The sequence below is a fragment of the Colias croceus genome, chromosome 2 (assembly GCF_905220415.1).
Source record: "Colias croceus chromosome 2, ilColCroc2.1".
In the NCBI taxonomy this organism is placed as follows: domain Eukaryota; kingdom Metazoa; phylum Arthropoda; class Insecta; order Lepidoptera; family Pieridae; genus Colias; species Colias croceus.
Genome location: NC_059538.1, coordinates 3,246,368 through 3,264,317, shown reverse-complemented (window position 1 = coordinate 3,264,317; position 17,950 = coordinate 3,246,368). Strand labels below are relative to the sequence as shown.

The following is a 17,950-nucleotide window of genomic DNA, read 5'->3' as shown; positions in this document are numbered from 1 at the left end:
ACACAAACTACAAACTTACTTGTACAATCGATGCAACCAGCAAACCAAAGCACAGGGCTATGCTGGTGACCTGCGGCGCGTTGCTCGCAGAGATCGCGATACAAGCAGCCACTCCTACGGAGGTGAGGAGGAACGTGCCCATCAGCTCTGCGAGGAGCTGCCTCCAGATCAGCTTGTTGTCTGTGACGTCAGCGAGCCCGATGATGGAGCTCGTCCCTGTGAGGATGATCGGAATTAGTGCCTATATTCAAGAACGTAAGTCGTTTTCTTACCCCTGGAAGAAGTAGCGAATATTCAAGCAGGTACTATAAGTTACTTCGTACCCTGTATTCTAAATAGAGTCCTAATAAGTATTGTTATTACTTATTACCAAGATGTAGAAATTACAAATGAATATTCTAATCTGTAGAAATTGTTCAAGAAGTATTTATCATTAACATAGAAGTACATTACACACATACAGTACATAAATTGGAAGAGCAAAGTTTCCGAGTTCAATCTAATTATGAAAATTTTAAAACGATTTCTACGATTTCGTTCTTTGATGTTATTAATTTATTATGTTTTGAATGTTTCATTTTATAGTTTCCGTTTTCTAATGTTTATGTATCGTGTAATAGAAACTATATTAAAAATATTTTTGTTTCAAGCTTGTTGTTTGATGTCACGGGTCACCAAAATTGAAATCATAGCTTCATACTGAAATTACACTATTCCTTATTTGTAACGTGACTAACATAAAAATGTTAAATTGACGTTTGTTAACTTTAATAGCCCTTTTTTTTATAGTGGGGAAATCTTCCAAAGATACCCACGGCCCCCGGGGAAGGAGCCGTGGGTTATGTCGGATTCTTACCGACTAAAACCCCACTGTGTTCCGTCGAGCCGCTTTAATGATGGGGCCGCGGGTATTGATTAGAATTCTTCCGCGACCAACTTTAATAGCCCTACATATTTTACGGTGCAACTGAAGTTTTTTTATTAAACAATAAGCCTATATTGCCATAATAATTTATATAAATGTAAATGTAGTATTAAATTAAATGTAGTATAAATGTAGTATTAATATAAATGTAGTCTGGTTGGTGTATTTCTTTAATGAGGACTGAAGTTAACTACTACTAGGGAAATAAAAAAAAAATACAATCGTAAAATTTTTTCATAACAAATTGAAAATGAAAACCACGTAAAGGCAACATTCATTGCTAAACAATAGCGATAGCATTGATAATAATATGTAAATAGTATAAAACAAATAAGAAACGCTAAGAACACGGTCAAGTACGCTTAAATATTGAGATATTAAATACTACAGAATTGTTTTATACTTATAACAATACAAATGAACATATCCTAGGTTGAGTAAACGAACAATTATTGTATATTTAACGTTTTCCAATAGATTTTTTTATTCTCTACCATCTTACAAGGTTCCATTATTTTTTAGGGTTCCGTACCAAAAGGGTAAACCTCCGCTGTCTGTCTGTCTTAAATGTCATAAACCGTGATAGCTAGAAAGCTGAAATTTTCACAAATGATGTATTTCCGTAGCCGCTATAACGACAAACACTCAAAAGTTTTTTTTCGTATTTTGCTCAATATACCTATAACAAACGTGATTTTCTATAATAGATGACAGTACGGACTCCTTCGTGTTCGAGTCCGACTCGCACCTTGCGGTTTTTATTTTAATGTGATACTTATAGATTTTTTCTTATAATGATGCAAACATAAACAAAGCTAATAAAATAAATGCTAAAGTATGTAATGATGATTGATTGTGTTGAATCGACTAGTAGTCGTTCTCACCGCGCCTTTTTATACACGTAATATGTGTAATGTTATTGTTTTAAAACATTTATACAATTTATTAATAAAACATAATATTTTAATGTTTATCTTTTAACTTTTTCTCATCGTTTTAATCATAAGTAAAATCTTGATTAAGATAATCACGAGTTAGTTCTGTTTAATATTTGTAGCAAGGAAACGTCTCATATTTTTTCAATTAACTAGTTTAACTTTAAATAAATAGGTATTAGATATAATAATTATATATTAAACCGTGAAAATATTGCAAATAGCATATAGAATTATAGAATGTATGGAATGTATGTGTATTGTGTAATCTGCTAGTAGGTAGGTATTTAAAGATCAACAGATTTCAAGTAGACAAATTACTAATTTTGAAGCGTAGATCTCACTTAGATCTTATTTGACGATGATTTACATATTATTATATATAAAACATTAATATATATTTCTTAGTCTAATCTTTATTATTTTGATGTTTTGTTAATGGAAAAAATAGCTATGACTTCAACAATTTATATTATCAAATATTAACTCCACCTACACAAAAAATATTTACTTGATAGGTACTTTCTTGTGCGCAAAAAATGAATCGAAAGCCGGTTTATTATTTGTGATTAAAGTCTCTCCATAATTTCTTATATAGTTGTTAAAATAATATATATTTAAAATACTTAAAAACTAGTAATAGAATATATCTATCGATCATTTAAACGAATTTTAACGATCTATGAAATTGAACATAATTTCTAATAATTTAATGTGTACCTACAAATGACTACTTTATGTCTATTATTTTTCCTGATATATTACAAAAATAACAATATTTCTTGGCTTATTAGTCTACCTATGTAATATTTACATAACTTTTCTGTATAATAAACTAAAAAATCATGCCGAACTTACTTTTCTGCATATCATCCATAGCGTAATCAGTTTTCATGTTTAACAAAGCACTTAATCGAACCGATTCACGAGCCACAGTAGCAATAGCTAACAAATTTATATTAGATCGCGGCGCGTTAGATTTTTAATTGAAAATTGAACCGCGAAATGAAACCGCTGCGTACACCACCTTTCTGTGTCGCTACAAAGTGTTGAGTGTGCGCTTGCGACGGACGGGGATGACAGGTGATATAAAGTGCAGCGGACTTTTATTTTGAATTTCTTGTAATGTTTACAAATTATACGGCAATTGGCTATTCGAGCCGCGGCCGGCGTGCGGGCGGAATACGCGCTGACCATTCCACACTTGATGTACAATTTGTGCGCAAATTTTCCCGTGATTTCGCTTTTGCGTGACTCTTTAGTACTTTTTTTGGCATATTCCAGAGGAAATTATATCTTATCTGGTTAATTAAATGAAAGTTATATCGTATTAGATACTAAATTAAGAATTTATTGACTATCTAGTAGTTTATTTTCTCTTCTTACCTGGTAGGTATTTCACTTTTTTATCGAACGGCATAATGTATTGTGAAAAGACTTTTTGATATAATTTACACACTTTAAGATAAAATATAAAGATAATAATAAATTTATGTGACACTTTCTCAAAAGTATTATGGTGAAATCATCACAAGAGGATAACCTGTTTGGCAGAGAAACAATGTTCTCGTGCCAAATGTTTTTCCTAACTTCCTCGAAATGGAAATCTCGTGAAGCTCACTAGTTTTAAACTAATTTGTATGAATTCGTTGAACCCAATATAATGTTCGAGGAAATATATTTCTTCAGCGAAGGTGAAACTCAAAGCTCTTAAAATTATCCAATATCTTAGATAACTACGATGGAATTAAAATAACCATATCTATCTCTCGTCTAAAATACCAAGAATCTAAATGATTCGAAAACTTTCCACGTCTCCACTGGTATTTTAATTCGGAAGATCACATCGGAGCCAGCAAACGGCAATTTGATTTAATTAAAAATTGAAACTAACCACGTACATTTCTCGTATAAGAGATCATCTATCAACTTTTTATTGACGCATCTTAACATCTTGGAAGAGTATTACATAAGATAATGGAATTACAGACATTATGTAGGAGAATATCTGATGATAAAGTATACTGAATATTAAAAGGACATTCGCCCTGGAGAGATCCAGTCTTGAAACCTGTCCGGTGGTTGTTTTGTTTTGCGCTTCTGCATGTAATATCGGTTCATTGTATGATAAAAAGTTACAATCATCGTAATAAGCGTTCACTAAACTGATTTCAATCGATATGCATCAAGTACAAGGCCGAGCCCTCATGACAGCAAACCCTGCAGGAATGAGATCATTGATAACTATGCTAATCATTTGGAAGACGACTTAATTAAAACTTTCGAAAATATAACTCTCCTAAGCATTGTTTTCATAGCCAGCCAGGATTACTGGTGACCATAAAATACATTTATAGTGGTGTTATCGGCTGTAAAAATTCAGTAGTTGCAATGTATGTTTTTCGATAAGAGCGAAGGTGTTGTCTCAACCTCGGCTTGTTAAAACAGTGAATGTTTGTTCGCCACACTTGGGAGATAGCTAAAGTAATATAAGTGTTCGCTATAAAAGTTGTATGACGCCAACCTGCTATGTATATTTTAGCCAAGCGCCATAACCTTCTATTCGCTAATTTCCGTATTTCAATGTGAACGAATTAAAAATCAATTTGGCAAACGACGAATGCGAATTGTCGATTTTTTCATCTTACTTGTAAAATGCGTTACATTACGTCTTTAATTAATTTTGGAAGTTAAGGAAACGTTTTTATGCCTAATCTTTTTCCGGCTTTGTTATTGGAAAAGGGATATTAATTGACTGTACGACAAAAATGTTTAGTTTATCGAAGAAATTTCGGTCCTACGCATAAATTTAACAAAAAGCACACAATACCTTAATCGTCGTTTTTAGAATAATACGGGAATAGAGCACTTATCTTGTAGGTAGTAGATAGCGCCTACCTCAGTAATAGTGTAAATAAAGTAATCTAATAAAGTGACCAAAATCGTTATCAGAATTTGTAAAAGGTACGATGATAACACAAACGGCTACCATACTCATTAACGCTTTTAGGTTGATGGATCGTAGAGTATTCCAATAAAATGGAATAAACCAAGTGCTCCGAACTTTAGTGAATTATTGAGGTTACTTGGTTAAATTACTACGATAGATATTATCAAAATGTTTCAATTAAGATTACTTACTTTTGTTTAAAAATATGTTCATAAGAATGTTATCATTCAAGAGAAAATTCCATGTAGAGTTACTGAATTCAAAAACAAACATACAAAAGCCAACATATTACATACTTCTTGGTTTAAAAAAAAGTATCAAGAGAATGTTTAAGCCGTTGCTTGAATTTCATTTCAATATTTTGCACATGTTGTTTGTAATTTTCCCAATAACTTACAGAGGTCAACAAAAATATACCCAAATAAAAAATCTAAAAAACTCCGTGTCCAAAATTAATAATAGGTACGTTGTTAATATATCGCAAGGTGATAACGAATTAAAAGATTTATTTAAACAATACAAAACACAATATGGAAGCAAGAACGTGGAAAAATTATATCGGCCATGACAATGACAGTCGCGCTTGGACGCTAAACAGTTAAATTGATAACTCGACAACTTACAATATATTGTAATACTATAATGATGCGAATGCGGAATAAGCATCTATTTAACCTTAGCTATGCTCTGTGAAAAGTGGGTAATAGGAAAATATGTCTTGGCTGTGGCCTGTGATATGTAGCTTTATAGTTCACACGGTGCGGTAACACACATGCGTTGAACTTTTCAATCTGGGCTTTTTTTTCCAGGCATCTGCATTATTTTCCTGTTTTTTAGCTCATTAATAAACATGTTTTTCAAAACCAGACAAGATACTCAAGCTAGTTTAGAGAACTTGATTCTAGGCGCCAAATATTTAAATTCGCGTAGGTACCCTATTTCAAAGTCAATATAAAGTTCGAAGGCCAAAAGTTTTATAATATTTTATTATTGGAGATTGGAATAAGAAGTTCTAGAACTTTCCAAAGATAAGACTAAATTATTGAATATAATATTTGTCCATACACGTATACATATAGCACATAAGGTTATATAAAAATTCGTGTAACGTAAATATAACCTAAACCTTCACGGTGGCAGCGGCGTATCAAACACTGGTACAGCCTTGGAATGTGTCACTTTGTTTGTGCATTTCTCTGCAAGTTATGAGCGATAACGATAACAATAATAAATATACATACATTGCGGTAAGAATAATTAGTAACTTGACCTTGTCGTAATTAATCTCGTTTCTTTTTGGCAGGAATATTTTTATGAAATAAAAATAGATATTTTTTAAATTTAAACAACTCTTCATTTTAGAGTCTAAAATATAGAGCTCACTAAGAATCGACAGGAACAGGGAGCATCAGCTCTCGACAATAACAATTTATTACCACGGATTACTAAATATGTCGTAATGTGAGGTAATAGATTGTAAATTACTATTGTACTACGCAGTACGCTCCTAGATATTATTACCTACAATCTTTACATTGAAATAGATAGTAAATAACAAAATAAATAACATTTTTAAATTTTATGAAGTTGAGTATATGACGACAGATATCAAAAATGCAACTTTACCGCTAACATATGCAATTTTAAAGACCCCGCTACCTCCTATAACTTGCAACTGTATTTTTACTACCAAGAATACGTAATTATTTTCACTACCACAATGTCATTATGTTAATTTGTGATACGTATATATATTCATACGTATATTATAGAACGCTATTGTATTATAACAATATTAATTAACAAATAATTGTATAATATCGCTACATGAAAGAAACATATTTTTGCCACAGTTTACCATTTACGTTTTACAAAAGATTTGTAACCGACTACCGACCTTACGTGATTCTTTTTTTGTTTGATGCGGGATGGTGTCGAATTGGTCCCATAAAAATTTTATTCGGATAGGCCCTAGTTTTTATTTTATGAGCATTTTTGTCTGTATTTGTAAATGTTGCAAGTGCAAGTTTGAAGTCGGTTGTTTTTAACGCAGTTATTTTCTTGTAATATTACGAATGACGTATTATATCTAGATTGTTCTTTATCAAATAAATTACAGACGTTGACCCGCTCATTTCCATCTGATTATCATTCTAGGAACAACAAAGAACAATGGTACATCATACTACGAAAAAAATAACAAATTACCTATCTACGTACAGCAAGGTCTCAGTATATTGTATTTCAATGTAGGTAATTTATATTTATGAGCCGAAATATGTAAATCCTTTGAACACGGAAAATCAAATGACTTTTTTACTGCGCTTTAGGGACCCGTGCCTTGATATAATACGTCATTATGTTTTTTATTCGTTTGTAGATACAAGAATGCTCATCTATCTATTTGGACAAGTTAAACTGCGATCAATTTGGATACAAGCATCTTATATTATTTAAATTTGAACTGAGTAGTATGCAGTAGACTACAGATTACGTAGTAACTATTTAGTAATCTGTGATACAGAGAACAAATTACCTACAGATACAGTATTAAAAAATAAACTAAAAACAATAAAATGGCTAAATCCAAAACTACAAAAAAATCGTCTCCGAGGACATAATTTTACCTATCTAGGTAGGTACGTGCGTTCTTAAAATATTATTGAAGCGTTGAATAAATTCCTAGTAAGAATTATAAATATGAATGTTTGGGAAAATAAGTAATAACCATATACAGGGACAGTAGCTCCGTCACCAACAATATATCTTCTAAGAAATTTCGAAATAAAACCGCACGGGCTAAAATATCAACCATAAAACGTACATAAATATAAACGGATCCTTATTGTTACAAAGTTAAGGCTCTAAATCGTGATAAAAAATCCTAGGTTCTGTTTATTTGATCTGAAATCGTGATTAAACTTGGCACGAAGCACGGGCTCCAAAGAAGATAAAGACTTGACTCACTGGAAAGACCTGAATATTAAATTAAGAATATAAGAAATATAGATACCTATTTTAAAAAATAATTTATATTTCTGACCTCAAATGTGATAAAGAATATTAAATTAGATTATACCTACGGATTTCCGAAGAAGCAAATATTTTATTTTTATAAAAAAATTCGTTTCTTATAAGTACAAAAAAACTGGACTTTATAATTTACACATTGAATTTACATTGTAATTTAAAATAATAAACTCGAGTAGAATTCTAAATTTAAAGACGATTTATCATCATTAACTAATGTTATATAGCACCAATATTTTAAATGAACCATATGGTTAATAGTACCTTACTGCCCTTTTGATTCAACGTTATTCTCAAAATGGTCCGATATTACTCTGTGAATAATTCCTATTAACCATATACGTATTTATTTCTTTCTTATGTCAATATAATGAGGTTTATATTTCCGATATTGCGAATAATAAATGCCTAAGTGGTATGAAATCATGACCCCTTGCTTTTAGCCTAAATTCTGTCGATTTTCATTCTTATTTTTTTATTTATTTTTAATATAACGTCTTACCTAATACATACCTCGGTTATTGAGTATTGTGTCCGAATAGGTATAATGCGTGGGTACAATCTGTATTAATACGTTGATTTTGATATAGATTTGAATTGTTATCATTGCACTTTTAGAGTGAAAGCTGTCTCATATCCTCTTGAAGAACACATTCTTTGTCAATAAATATACCCAATCTAATCAGACGTTATTTTTAATAAACGGATCTAGAAAGTAAATGGTTACTAAATTTAAATGCTTAGGTTACATCATGAAAGCTTTCTCTAGATATCTAATATTATATTAACACTTAATACCTACTTCAAATCAGCAAGTGTATTATTATGCAAAACAATGGATCATTAAGATAGATCAACCCACGTATTGAGCATCCATGATTTACTGCGATCTTCACCTATCTCAGCTATTTATCACTGTATTACCTTCCGTAAGAATCAAAGTTATGTAAATCGAAAATTTTTCTAACTTGACAAAGTTATAGGTACCTATGTAATTTTTTGAAGTAGGTACTCGGCGTTTTTATCTAGCTATTTTATGAAGGTTTTTGGCGTTCAAATAATCTCATAAAAGTGAAGTAATACCAGAGAAGATAATATAAGACAATGTAATTGTATCTATAAAATCGAAATAAAGGAATCTAATCTAAACAATAAAAAAGGTTCTAGGTAATCGATTGAACGTGTTTTGTACATTTAGAAAATTGTAAAGTTCGCTGTATTTCGATAGTTCGATACATTAATGATAAATTCTAACAATAAAACATACTTATCGCGTTTTATCTCTTACACGTTTTTTATTTTAATCTATGAAATTATGTATTAAAAAGAATATTTATAATTTTATCTATTAATCGTAATTTGTAAGATAGTGCTATTAAAAATACTAATCAATCATTAAATCAATTCATATACCTATCTAAATGTATTTACAACTTATTTACTCTTTTATGTACAATAGTGTATAATAATAGTTATGTAGCGTAACTATATTTAGTAATCTGTGATGTAGCTTTTTCTATCCCTACCGGTACAAGGCAAGAAGTATTTGAAAAAAAATACTACGTCGTTTTATTTTTTACTAATAAATGAACAAATACAATATTTTTTCTTTACAATTATTAATTTTACACCTATATAATAATAGACACCGAAATGACATGAAGCTTATGTCATACATAACTGTATCTCGCATGAATCGCGTGTAATTCTATACATCAGCTATTTACTTCACCTACGCAGCACAAATATAAATTGTCGGCTATTGGCCTGCTTTTTGCGATCTTTGTTATTAGACCTCGTTTTCTTACATCGTTTACTTATAAGCGAGACGATCTAGGCATTGTATGTATAATTTACTATTTAATTAATGTATTCTTATCCTACTGTTCAAATAGGTTCAAAAGTGGTTGATTTTTTTAGCCCTAGAACGTAAAAAAAGTTTACAAGTTGTGAAGTTGTAGCTGGCAGATTTGCTCGCAATAAATGTTTTCATTTTAGGTAGTCTTTATTTACATTATATCTTTGTTTTATTGGTAAAACAAAAACTAATAATTAGGAATAAAATAGAAAATTGAGGTGCAGTTTCGAAGAATTCGAGGATGATTCTAAAAGAAGTGTCGTTGTTTTCTTCTTAATGTAACAAAAGTAGTAAAGTAGTTAATAATATACCTATCTATATATTTTTCACTAATTGCAAATAATAATAATAAAAATAGGGTTCATTGACATTGATACGACATAATAGCACAGATAATATAACACTATACATAATAGTTATCAAATTACCGTATTTATATACATTCTAATGATAGTAATGTCGTGGTAATATCTATAAGTACCAATTGCAAATATATTTTACTGGTATATTTTATATTTGTTACTAAGTAAGACATGTTATTTGAAATTATATCAACACTGGCTTTTAAATAAGAGGATTCTTGCGTACGTTTATAAAAATATAATAGGATTATTATATCGTGCATTATTATTTTTCCAACCGTGACCCGGTACCGTCAACAAATAAGGTTAACAAGCGTATTTATTTGTTGAAAGAAATAGTAGGCGAGCTTTATTCAAGTGTGCAGTATGTATGTATGTAGTACAAAGGATGTGCAAATAAAAGTTCGTGCTGATATTGATGCAATGGAACAACCGCGTGGGATAATACTTATCTACAATCATCTTAGAATTCTCGAGAACCATAACATGATACTTTAGTAAGTAACTAGGTATATGTTGAGATCGTTTTGCAAATTTATCTGCTGTTAAGATAGTTTTAGGGTACTTATGGATATATTATAGTAATTGTTGGTACACCTGTAATTCTGTAAATATGCAATTATTCGGTATCTTACGTAGTATACAGGGTGTAATCGTTAAGTGTGCACAGGCGATTATTCCGTAACTATTACAGATATCAAAAAACTTTAAACTGATATCGAAATTATTTAACCTAATGAGTAAAATGGCCATAATAAATTTTTAAAAATAAAACGAGAAATATCTAAAAAAATTACTTGAAACCCTCCCATACATTTAGTATGAGATACGAATATCCCATGTACATGGGTTGATCCAAAAGTAATGATAATCAATATTAAACAAGTTCATTACAGTTATAATAATTATGTAGTTCTCTAGATAAGTCTTCTAACTAGAAAATATACTTCAATATTTTTTTTCCTAAACTTAAAAAAAAAACTTTGACTTCATCCACAAAAACCCCTCCACGCGACCATCACTTCGCTGTCGTCTTAAAATAATTTATTGCTAAGAAAGTGTTTCTTGTGCCGAGGAAAGAGATAAAAGTAAATAGGAGCTAGATCTAAAAAATAGGGTAGGTGTTCAAGCATTTGGAATGCCGATTTTTGAATGGCAGCTGCGATACTGACGCTTTGTGATCTGGTGCGTTGTCTTGGTGAAACAGCGTTCAGGTCCGCAGTTTGCCATGTCTCTTTTCCTTACTAACCTACCGCAATCTTTTAATTTGGTCTGTTTAGTAAGATCCCAATAAAGTGGCTACCTTTTTAAAATATTCCACCATAATTATTTCTTCAGCGTCCCAAAAAACTACCGCTTTAATCTAACCTACTGATTTTCACTTTGAATTTCTTCATCGTCACTTTGTAAGCTCGCATCCAGGACATTGATTGTTTTTTAGTTTCAGCATAAACATGGTGAACTCGGGTAACGTCCATGATCACAAAACGTGACAAAAAATTATCCTGATATCATTAAAAATTTAGAAATTTACCCTCTAAATGTCGAATCGTTGTTTCTTCTTTTCGTTGGGAAACATTCTGGCACGCACGGTTTACATTCAAATTAATGTAAATAATTGGAAACGTGGCCTTTTGATATGATTTTTTTGTGATTACTTAGTGAATACATGAGCAAGCAAAAAACATTTGTTTTATATTTTTATGTGCACAGGAAATACCCAATTATCATTACTTTTGTATCAACCTAGTACATTTAATATGAAAGATTTTAGCTTTTTCTTTCTTTTTTTGGTTTTCTGCTTTAATTACTTCGCAAATTTGAAGGGAAGTTCATTTAGAAACTGTAAATAGAGCTCCTTATTGTATTGCACAACGAGGACATCACTTCGAAAATCTGCTATGAATACAAAATGTATGGGAAATAAAATGTATGGGAGCGTTTAATTTAACATTTTTGGATATTTCTCGTTTTATTTTTAAAAATTTATTATGGCCATTTTACTCATTAGGTTAAGTACTTTCGATATCAGTTTAAAGTTTTTTGGTATCTGCAATAGTTACGGAATAATCGCTTGTGCACACTTAACGATTACACCCTGTATAATATCGCATTGGGTCATTAAATCATAATATTCTGGTAATTTTAAATGTATTGTAGGTTAGTCTAATAACTAATTATCGTATAGTAGTGAATTTAGATATTAAAAGTAACTTAGTAAAAAGAATACTGAAAATATGTGATGAAGTCTAAAAATAACAAAAAAAGCTTCCGAGCGCCTGATTATTACAACTGCACCCTTAGTATAAATAATACAATTTTGCTAAATATACCCTTACTTTTTATGTAATAGGTCGATGAGTAAATAAAGATAGTAATAGGTAGATATGTAAATAAATTAAAAAATAATGCATTTTGATGCCCTGTTTACTAAGATTGTGCTATAGTCTATACTGACAAACGTGGAGCATACTTATTACAACAATTGCACACAAACAACAATACAAATTATAGTATTTACATTATGACTCATTCTAATGATTTATGCATCTGTGGAAGACCGATTATGTCACTTATTACGTATTTAGATTTAAGATTAATTGTACGAACGAGATGAAGGAATTGTTTACTTTGAAAGGTTTTATTCATAGTTCGTGTTTAATGTGTCCGAATCAAACTGACTTGATTGCAAATTAAGTTTATCATTTACCTTAGAGCTAGCGCGCAAGAGCAACTCTTGTCTCCGCAACTATTTTGTCTCTCCCGTCAACTCTATGGGGAGTTGCGTCGCTACGTGCGCGCACTTTCTTACTAGCCCATAGAGGCCCATAGAGACAAAAGTTGCTCTTGCGCGCTAGCTCTTAGTGACTTTTATTGAAGAACTGATCTTTAAAAAATGAAATTACATAATATTTTAACATTCACAAAATAGATGATCGAATTATCTATTAATTTTACACAAGATAAAGTACAGAACATTAGCATATCAACGTCTAGGGAAAGGGAGCTGGCTTTCACGTCTAATCCTTTCACTAAATCTACTTAAATGACATGAAAGCGTAATCACGACCTAGTTTCTTTGATATAAAGTAGCTTTTACATTGTCAATTAAAAAAATATGATGGATGTTACAATAACAAAACACAAGCTTCCGCATACTACCTAATTAGTCTTTGTAATGTTCAATAGTACAATTATTTCTCAATATAATTGTGGCTCAAGTCAAATAAAATTATCTTCAATTGTTATTATCTTCATAGGATGATCTCAATCTAAAACGTAACAATTTAAAGTTACGTTACTTTATTAAGCGTTAAGTCTATGATTATTTCGATAGACCATTAGGTGAGTAGGGACCATTTATTTTCTATTTTTATTTACGTAGAATGATTTCGGAGGCATAATTTAGATACGAATGATTTTGACTATATATAATTTTTAGTAAAAAGTACTGGTAATGGGATCAAGCAATTAAATTCAAAATAGACTCCTAGAAAAACGTACGTTTATGACATAAATCATCTACTTTTTTCTAAACCTTGATCTAACTCAGCCCTGAGATCAGTAATGCCGAGACGTGTGTTGGATCCTCTTGATACGCGACCGATTTGCACATCAACATTTGCGTTTTTATAGTCACGATCTACTTAATTAATTTATAACTATTATATCTCAAATAATAAATAATATAGTCCATAGGAAAATATGAATAAATTGTGGAAGCGATGGATTCCCATGCAATGACAAGCTACATGCAATTTCACGTAATACGACTGATGAAAATGTGCTTTTATTAATCCCTATAATGTATATTCTGATTAGAATGAAATATAAATTAAAAAGTGTATAAAATTATGATGAATGGAAACTAAAATCAAATATTTAATTTAAAATTATGTAGCTGTAAATTGTAATAGAATTAACATTTAAACAGTCTAGACGCTTAAGTAAATTTAAGACTTAGGTATTTACATAAAGGTGTTTCTGAAACAGTAATTAAATGGCGAATCTGATTACTTAATTACGGGTTATCCCGACGATGTCGGATGTGGGTTAAATTACTAAATTAAACAATAGAATGATGCCTAACAATGAGAATTGACGCCATTCTTGCTAAATAGCTGTTTTAAAAATAAATAACAACAAAAACCTTCAAAATTATACTGTATACTTCATTATGAAAATCATCAAAAAATATATAATAATATATAGAACATTAAAACTCACCGCTAACACGTGGTTTTTGTATTTCTAACACTTCACCATCGACATTTTCTTGTACTTGATATTCAGTTGATTCTTGACCAATCATTTTTTAATAAACAATTATATTTCAACGCAAATAATAACAATAAGGTTTTTTCACAACCGCGTGTATCGATCTTATAATTATGATGAACGCAATAGCACAGAATAAAATAGTTAATAGTAATGCAGGTAATAAATAGCCAGTCGATTAAGAAAAAAATATTCATGTACCCTCTTCAAAAAAGTTGTTCCGTGCACGGACTAACACAGTGATTATATTTTGTTTAAATAGATACATACTCATAAGATTATCCTTATTGATTTTTTAGATTAAAAATTGAATTGATAAGAATTTTTTCCAGATTCCATGAATATGACTAATCCACAATACAATGGCATGGGCAATTAAGTTGCTAAAATTGACAAAATATAACCCATTATTCGTGCGATTTCCATGCAATGACATGCTATGTAATATTTGATCCCATGAATGTACCTAAATAAAAAAAATAAACATAAACCCAGACGACAATTACAACCAAAATACAATAATTTAAAAAGCTGTGACATATCATTGCCTTTTTAAACCTTGCTATGCAGTGCGAATATGTAGTAAAGTGCATATTGCATATAAGACATCACATTGTAAGACCCCATGCGATCTTACCAATAAGGGGCACTTTCGAAGCCCTAGTGGGCTGTGGAGCTGCGGCTGCTGCAGTGGGGTTGGCATTGCCGGATTCTATATCTGTAACCATATTTTATTATAAATAATGTATACTAGAAATATTTTACTGTCCCCCAATAATATCGTTTAATATATGAATGTAATAATTGTAATACAATGTATTGTTTTTGCACCATCTTATCATAATTCTTTATAGCAGCCCAAGCAATAAATGCCATTCATTTGTGCAAAGCTAACGTTTAGTATTATAAAGTACGTAGTTCTCTCGACAGTAATTTGCGACGGATAAATTAGGTTCACATCTCGTACAGAACAAAAGTTCTAAAAACGATTCTCTAGAGTCTAGACCCAAGACTGACGTATCCTGCGTGATCTCAATAACAATAACAATGCGTCAATCAAAACAAGTGAGTTTAAATAAATTACACCGGGGAATTGAAAATTCCAGTCCATCGCAGACAATTCCTTTTTAAGTACCAATTGAGGTCCCACATGCGTATACCTAGCGCCAGTTATTCGTTATTTTCTCTGGCGTTTCGCCAGCTTTACGATGATAGGTATTAATGTCTCTTAAATCTTCATGTAAATAAACGTTCATCGTATTATGGACGAAATAAATTATGTTTATTAACCGACTTCAAAAAAAAGGAGGAGGTTATCAATTCGGCCGGTATATTTTTTTTTTTTTTTTTTATTAAGTTTGTCAAGACGACGCTGGTAGGTACGTGATAGGATTAAATATTTTTACCTTAAATAACATTTAACAGGGATTCCATGTTAGATAGTTTGGGTACAATGTTAGGTACATAGCATAGCATATTATTTTATTTAATGTTATTAATAAATAAATGAAATACATAGATGTTATTAATGGATTCATAGTTTTTGTGTATGTTTTATATGTAGATAGTCGTTAACAATTAATTGAAATATATACAGGTACTTCAACCGTCACATTACTTAAAATAATATGCGAGTATATTTTTTCACGATTATAGAATTTTTTTAATATTTTACGCTACTTGGAGCTCGTGCTAATTCTGTTAAAATAAGATCCCACCAAAAACATAAATGTAAAAATTGGAGCCGAGTTCAATCGTTGACTTAATTTGCCAAAAAAGAAATGAGATCTAATTAATGTGTGCCAAGTTCTGCAGACAGTCCAGAAATTTATTTATAAAGATGTATTAAGTTCTTAGGTTGACTGAAAACTCAATTGTTTTATTTTCCCTTAGAGAACAATGTTTATTCCAAAATATAACTTTTTTAATTTGAATAATATAATTATTTTCACAAAGCAAACAACTAATGACCTATTGAACCCCATAATTTGATGAGGCTAGTTTTACATACTGTTTATATTTTGTGAGGTTCTAAAAACTAGCCTCATCAAATTATGGGGTTCCATAGGTCATTAGTTGTTTTTTGTGAAAATAATTATATTATTCAAATTAAAAAAGTTATATTTTGGAATAAACATTGTTCTCTAAGGGAAAATAAAACAATTGAGTTTTCAGTCAACCTAAGAACTTAATACATCTTTATAAATAAATTTCTGGACTGTCTGCAGAACTTGGCACACATTAATTAGATCTCATTTCTTTTTTGGCAAATTAAGTCAACGATTGAACTCGGCTCCAATTTTTACATTTATGTTTTTGGTGGGATATCATTACTTTTTGTACAGAAAATTACTCTGCAAATTTGATTTACTTTATGAATATAATTATACTTTTTATATACGATTTTTTTTATATTTTTTCTTGCGGATTCTTTGTATGGTTTGTTTAGTATTATTTTCTATATTTTCTTGTATGTTATGAATGTCAGCGCACATTGCCCCGTCATTATCTGCAATTTTTTAAACTCGTTTTCTGTTTAAAAGATTACATGATTTTCTAAACATCCAGCGTGAATATGTACACACACTATTACAAAGATGCAAAGATCGTTGTAGAAGAATCGTCGCTTTACTCCATGACGTTACGGTATTGCCATGACGAGATTTTGAAATTTTACTCTAAACGCGCCTAAAGATGTTTCACTTATATTAATATTAATATTACGCAAATTAAATCATTTCGACCTTCGACAAAGCCTTCTTCCATTACACTGAAATTAAAAATAAACTAAACACTCATAAATAAAGAATAAAGAAATGTGAATTTGTAAAATTATATATTATTTTTAACTGTATGAGCAATATTTTTATTACAATTTTCTTTTATTTTACGTTTAATAATAGTTTTGAATAAAGAAATCATGCAATCGAAGTAATCCGCCCTAGCGATACTAGCGCGAGTGAGTGTGATGTCAGAGGCGCATCGAATCTACAGATGTTTCGCGCTAAAATATGTAAACTTCAATAATCTATATCTCAGTCATTTATTGATGGATTTCAAAATTTTTTTCGGCCACTGACTAGTTTTGATCTATTTTTTAAGACTAGTAAGGTGAATATACTATTTTCTATTTTTTTAAACTTTTCCATTTTTCCATACAAACAAAATTAATGTCATTGAAAAAAAAATTAAATACAAATAAATTCAGTATTTTCTGATTTTTTCCTTTGTACACTCACTATTACCTAGCTGATTACAAAATTTGAACTTTCTAGGTCATCTGGAAGTGGGTTAGGTTTTGTATATGTCTATAAGTCAGTCAGTCTTAAAAATTGCGATTTTTGGATATTAATATCTACGCAACTGTTTAATCTGTATTTATGAAATTTAAGGTTCTTGTTTATCTTGAGGTCCTCTTGATATGTACCAAATTTGGTTTATTTAACTTAAATAGTTTTCGAGTTATAAGGGGGTGAAAAGTGGCTCGAAATGGTTCGTGTAAATATACACACGGCTGCTGCTCGCCAGTTCTCTTCGCTTGAACTCGGCTTGACACGCTGCCGCGTGTCTAGATTCGGAATATAATTTTCCCAGATATTAGTCATAATCTTT

At 30.6% G+C, this 17,950-nt stretch overlaps 1 protein-coding gene across 6 annotated transcripts in view; it reads right to left on the bottom strand.

The window, feature by feature from the left end:
• Positions 1 to 17,950, bottom strand: part of LOC123701667 (aquaporin AQPAe.a) — a 52,361-nt gene that overhangs the window by 25,605 nt on the left and 8,806 nt on the right. For 3 of the 6 annotated variants that reach the window (XM_045649167.1, XM_045649175.1, XM_045649159.1), the window contains 2 exons: positions 14,976 to 15,056; positions 20 to 216 (listed from right to left, as the gene is read on the bottom strand). In XM_045649167.1, coding sequence (XP_045505123.1) covers positions 20 to 216; positions 14,976 to 15,056 — 278 coding nt within the window. Of the gene's footprint in view, positions 1 to 19; positions 217 to 2,718; positions 2,945 to 14,287; positions 14,460 to 14,975; positions 15,057 to 17,950 lie in introns of those variants that run through there. The other 3 variants (XM_045649184.1, XM_045649191.1, XM_045649199.1) reach the window with 3 other exon arrangements.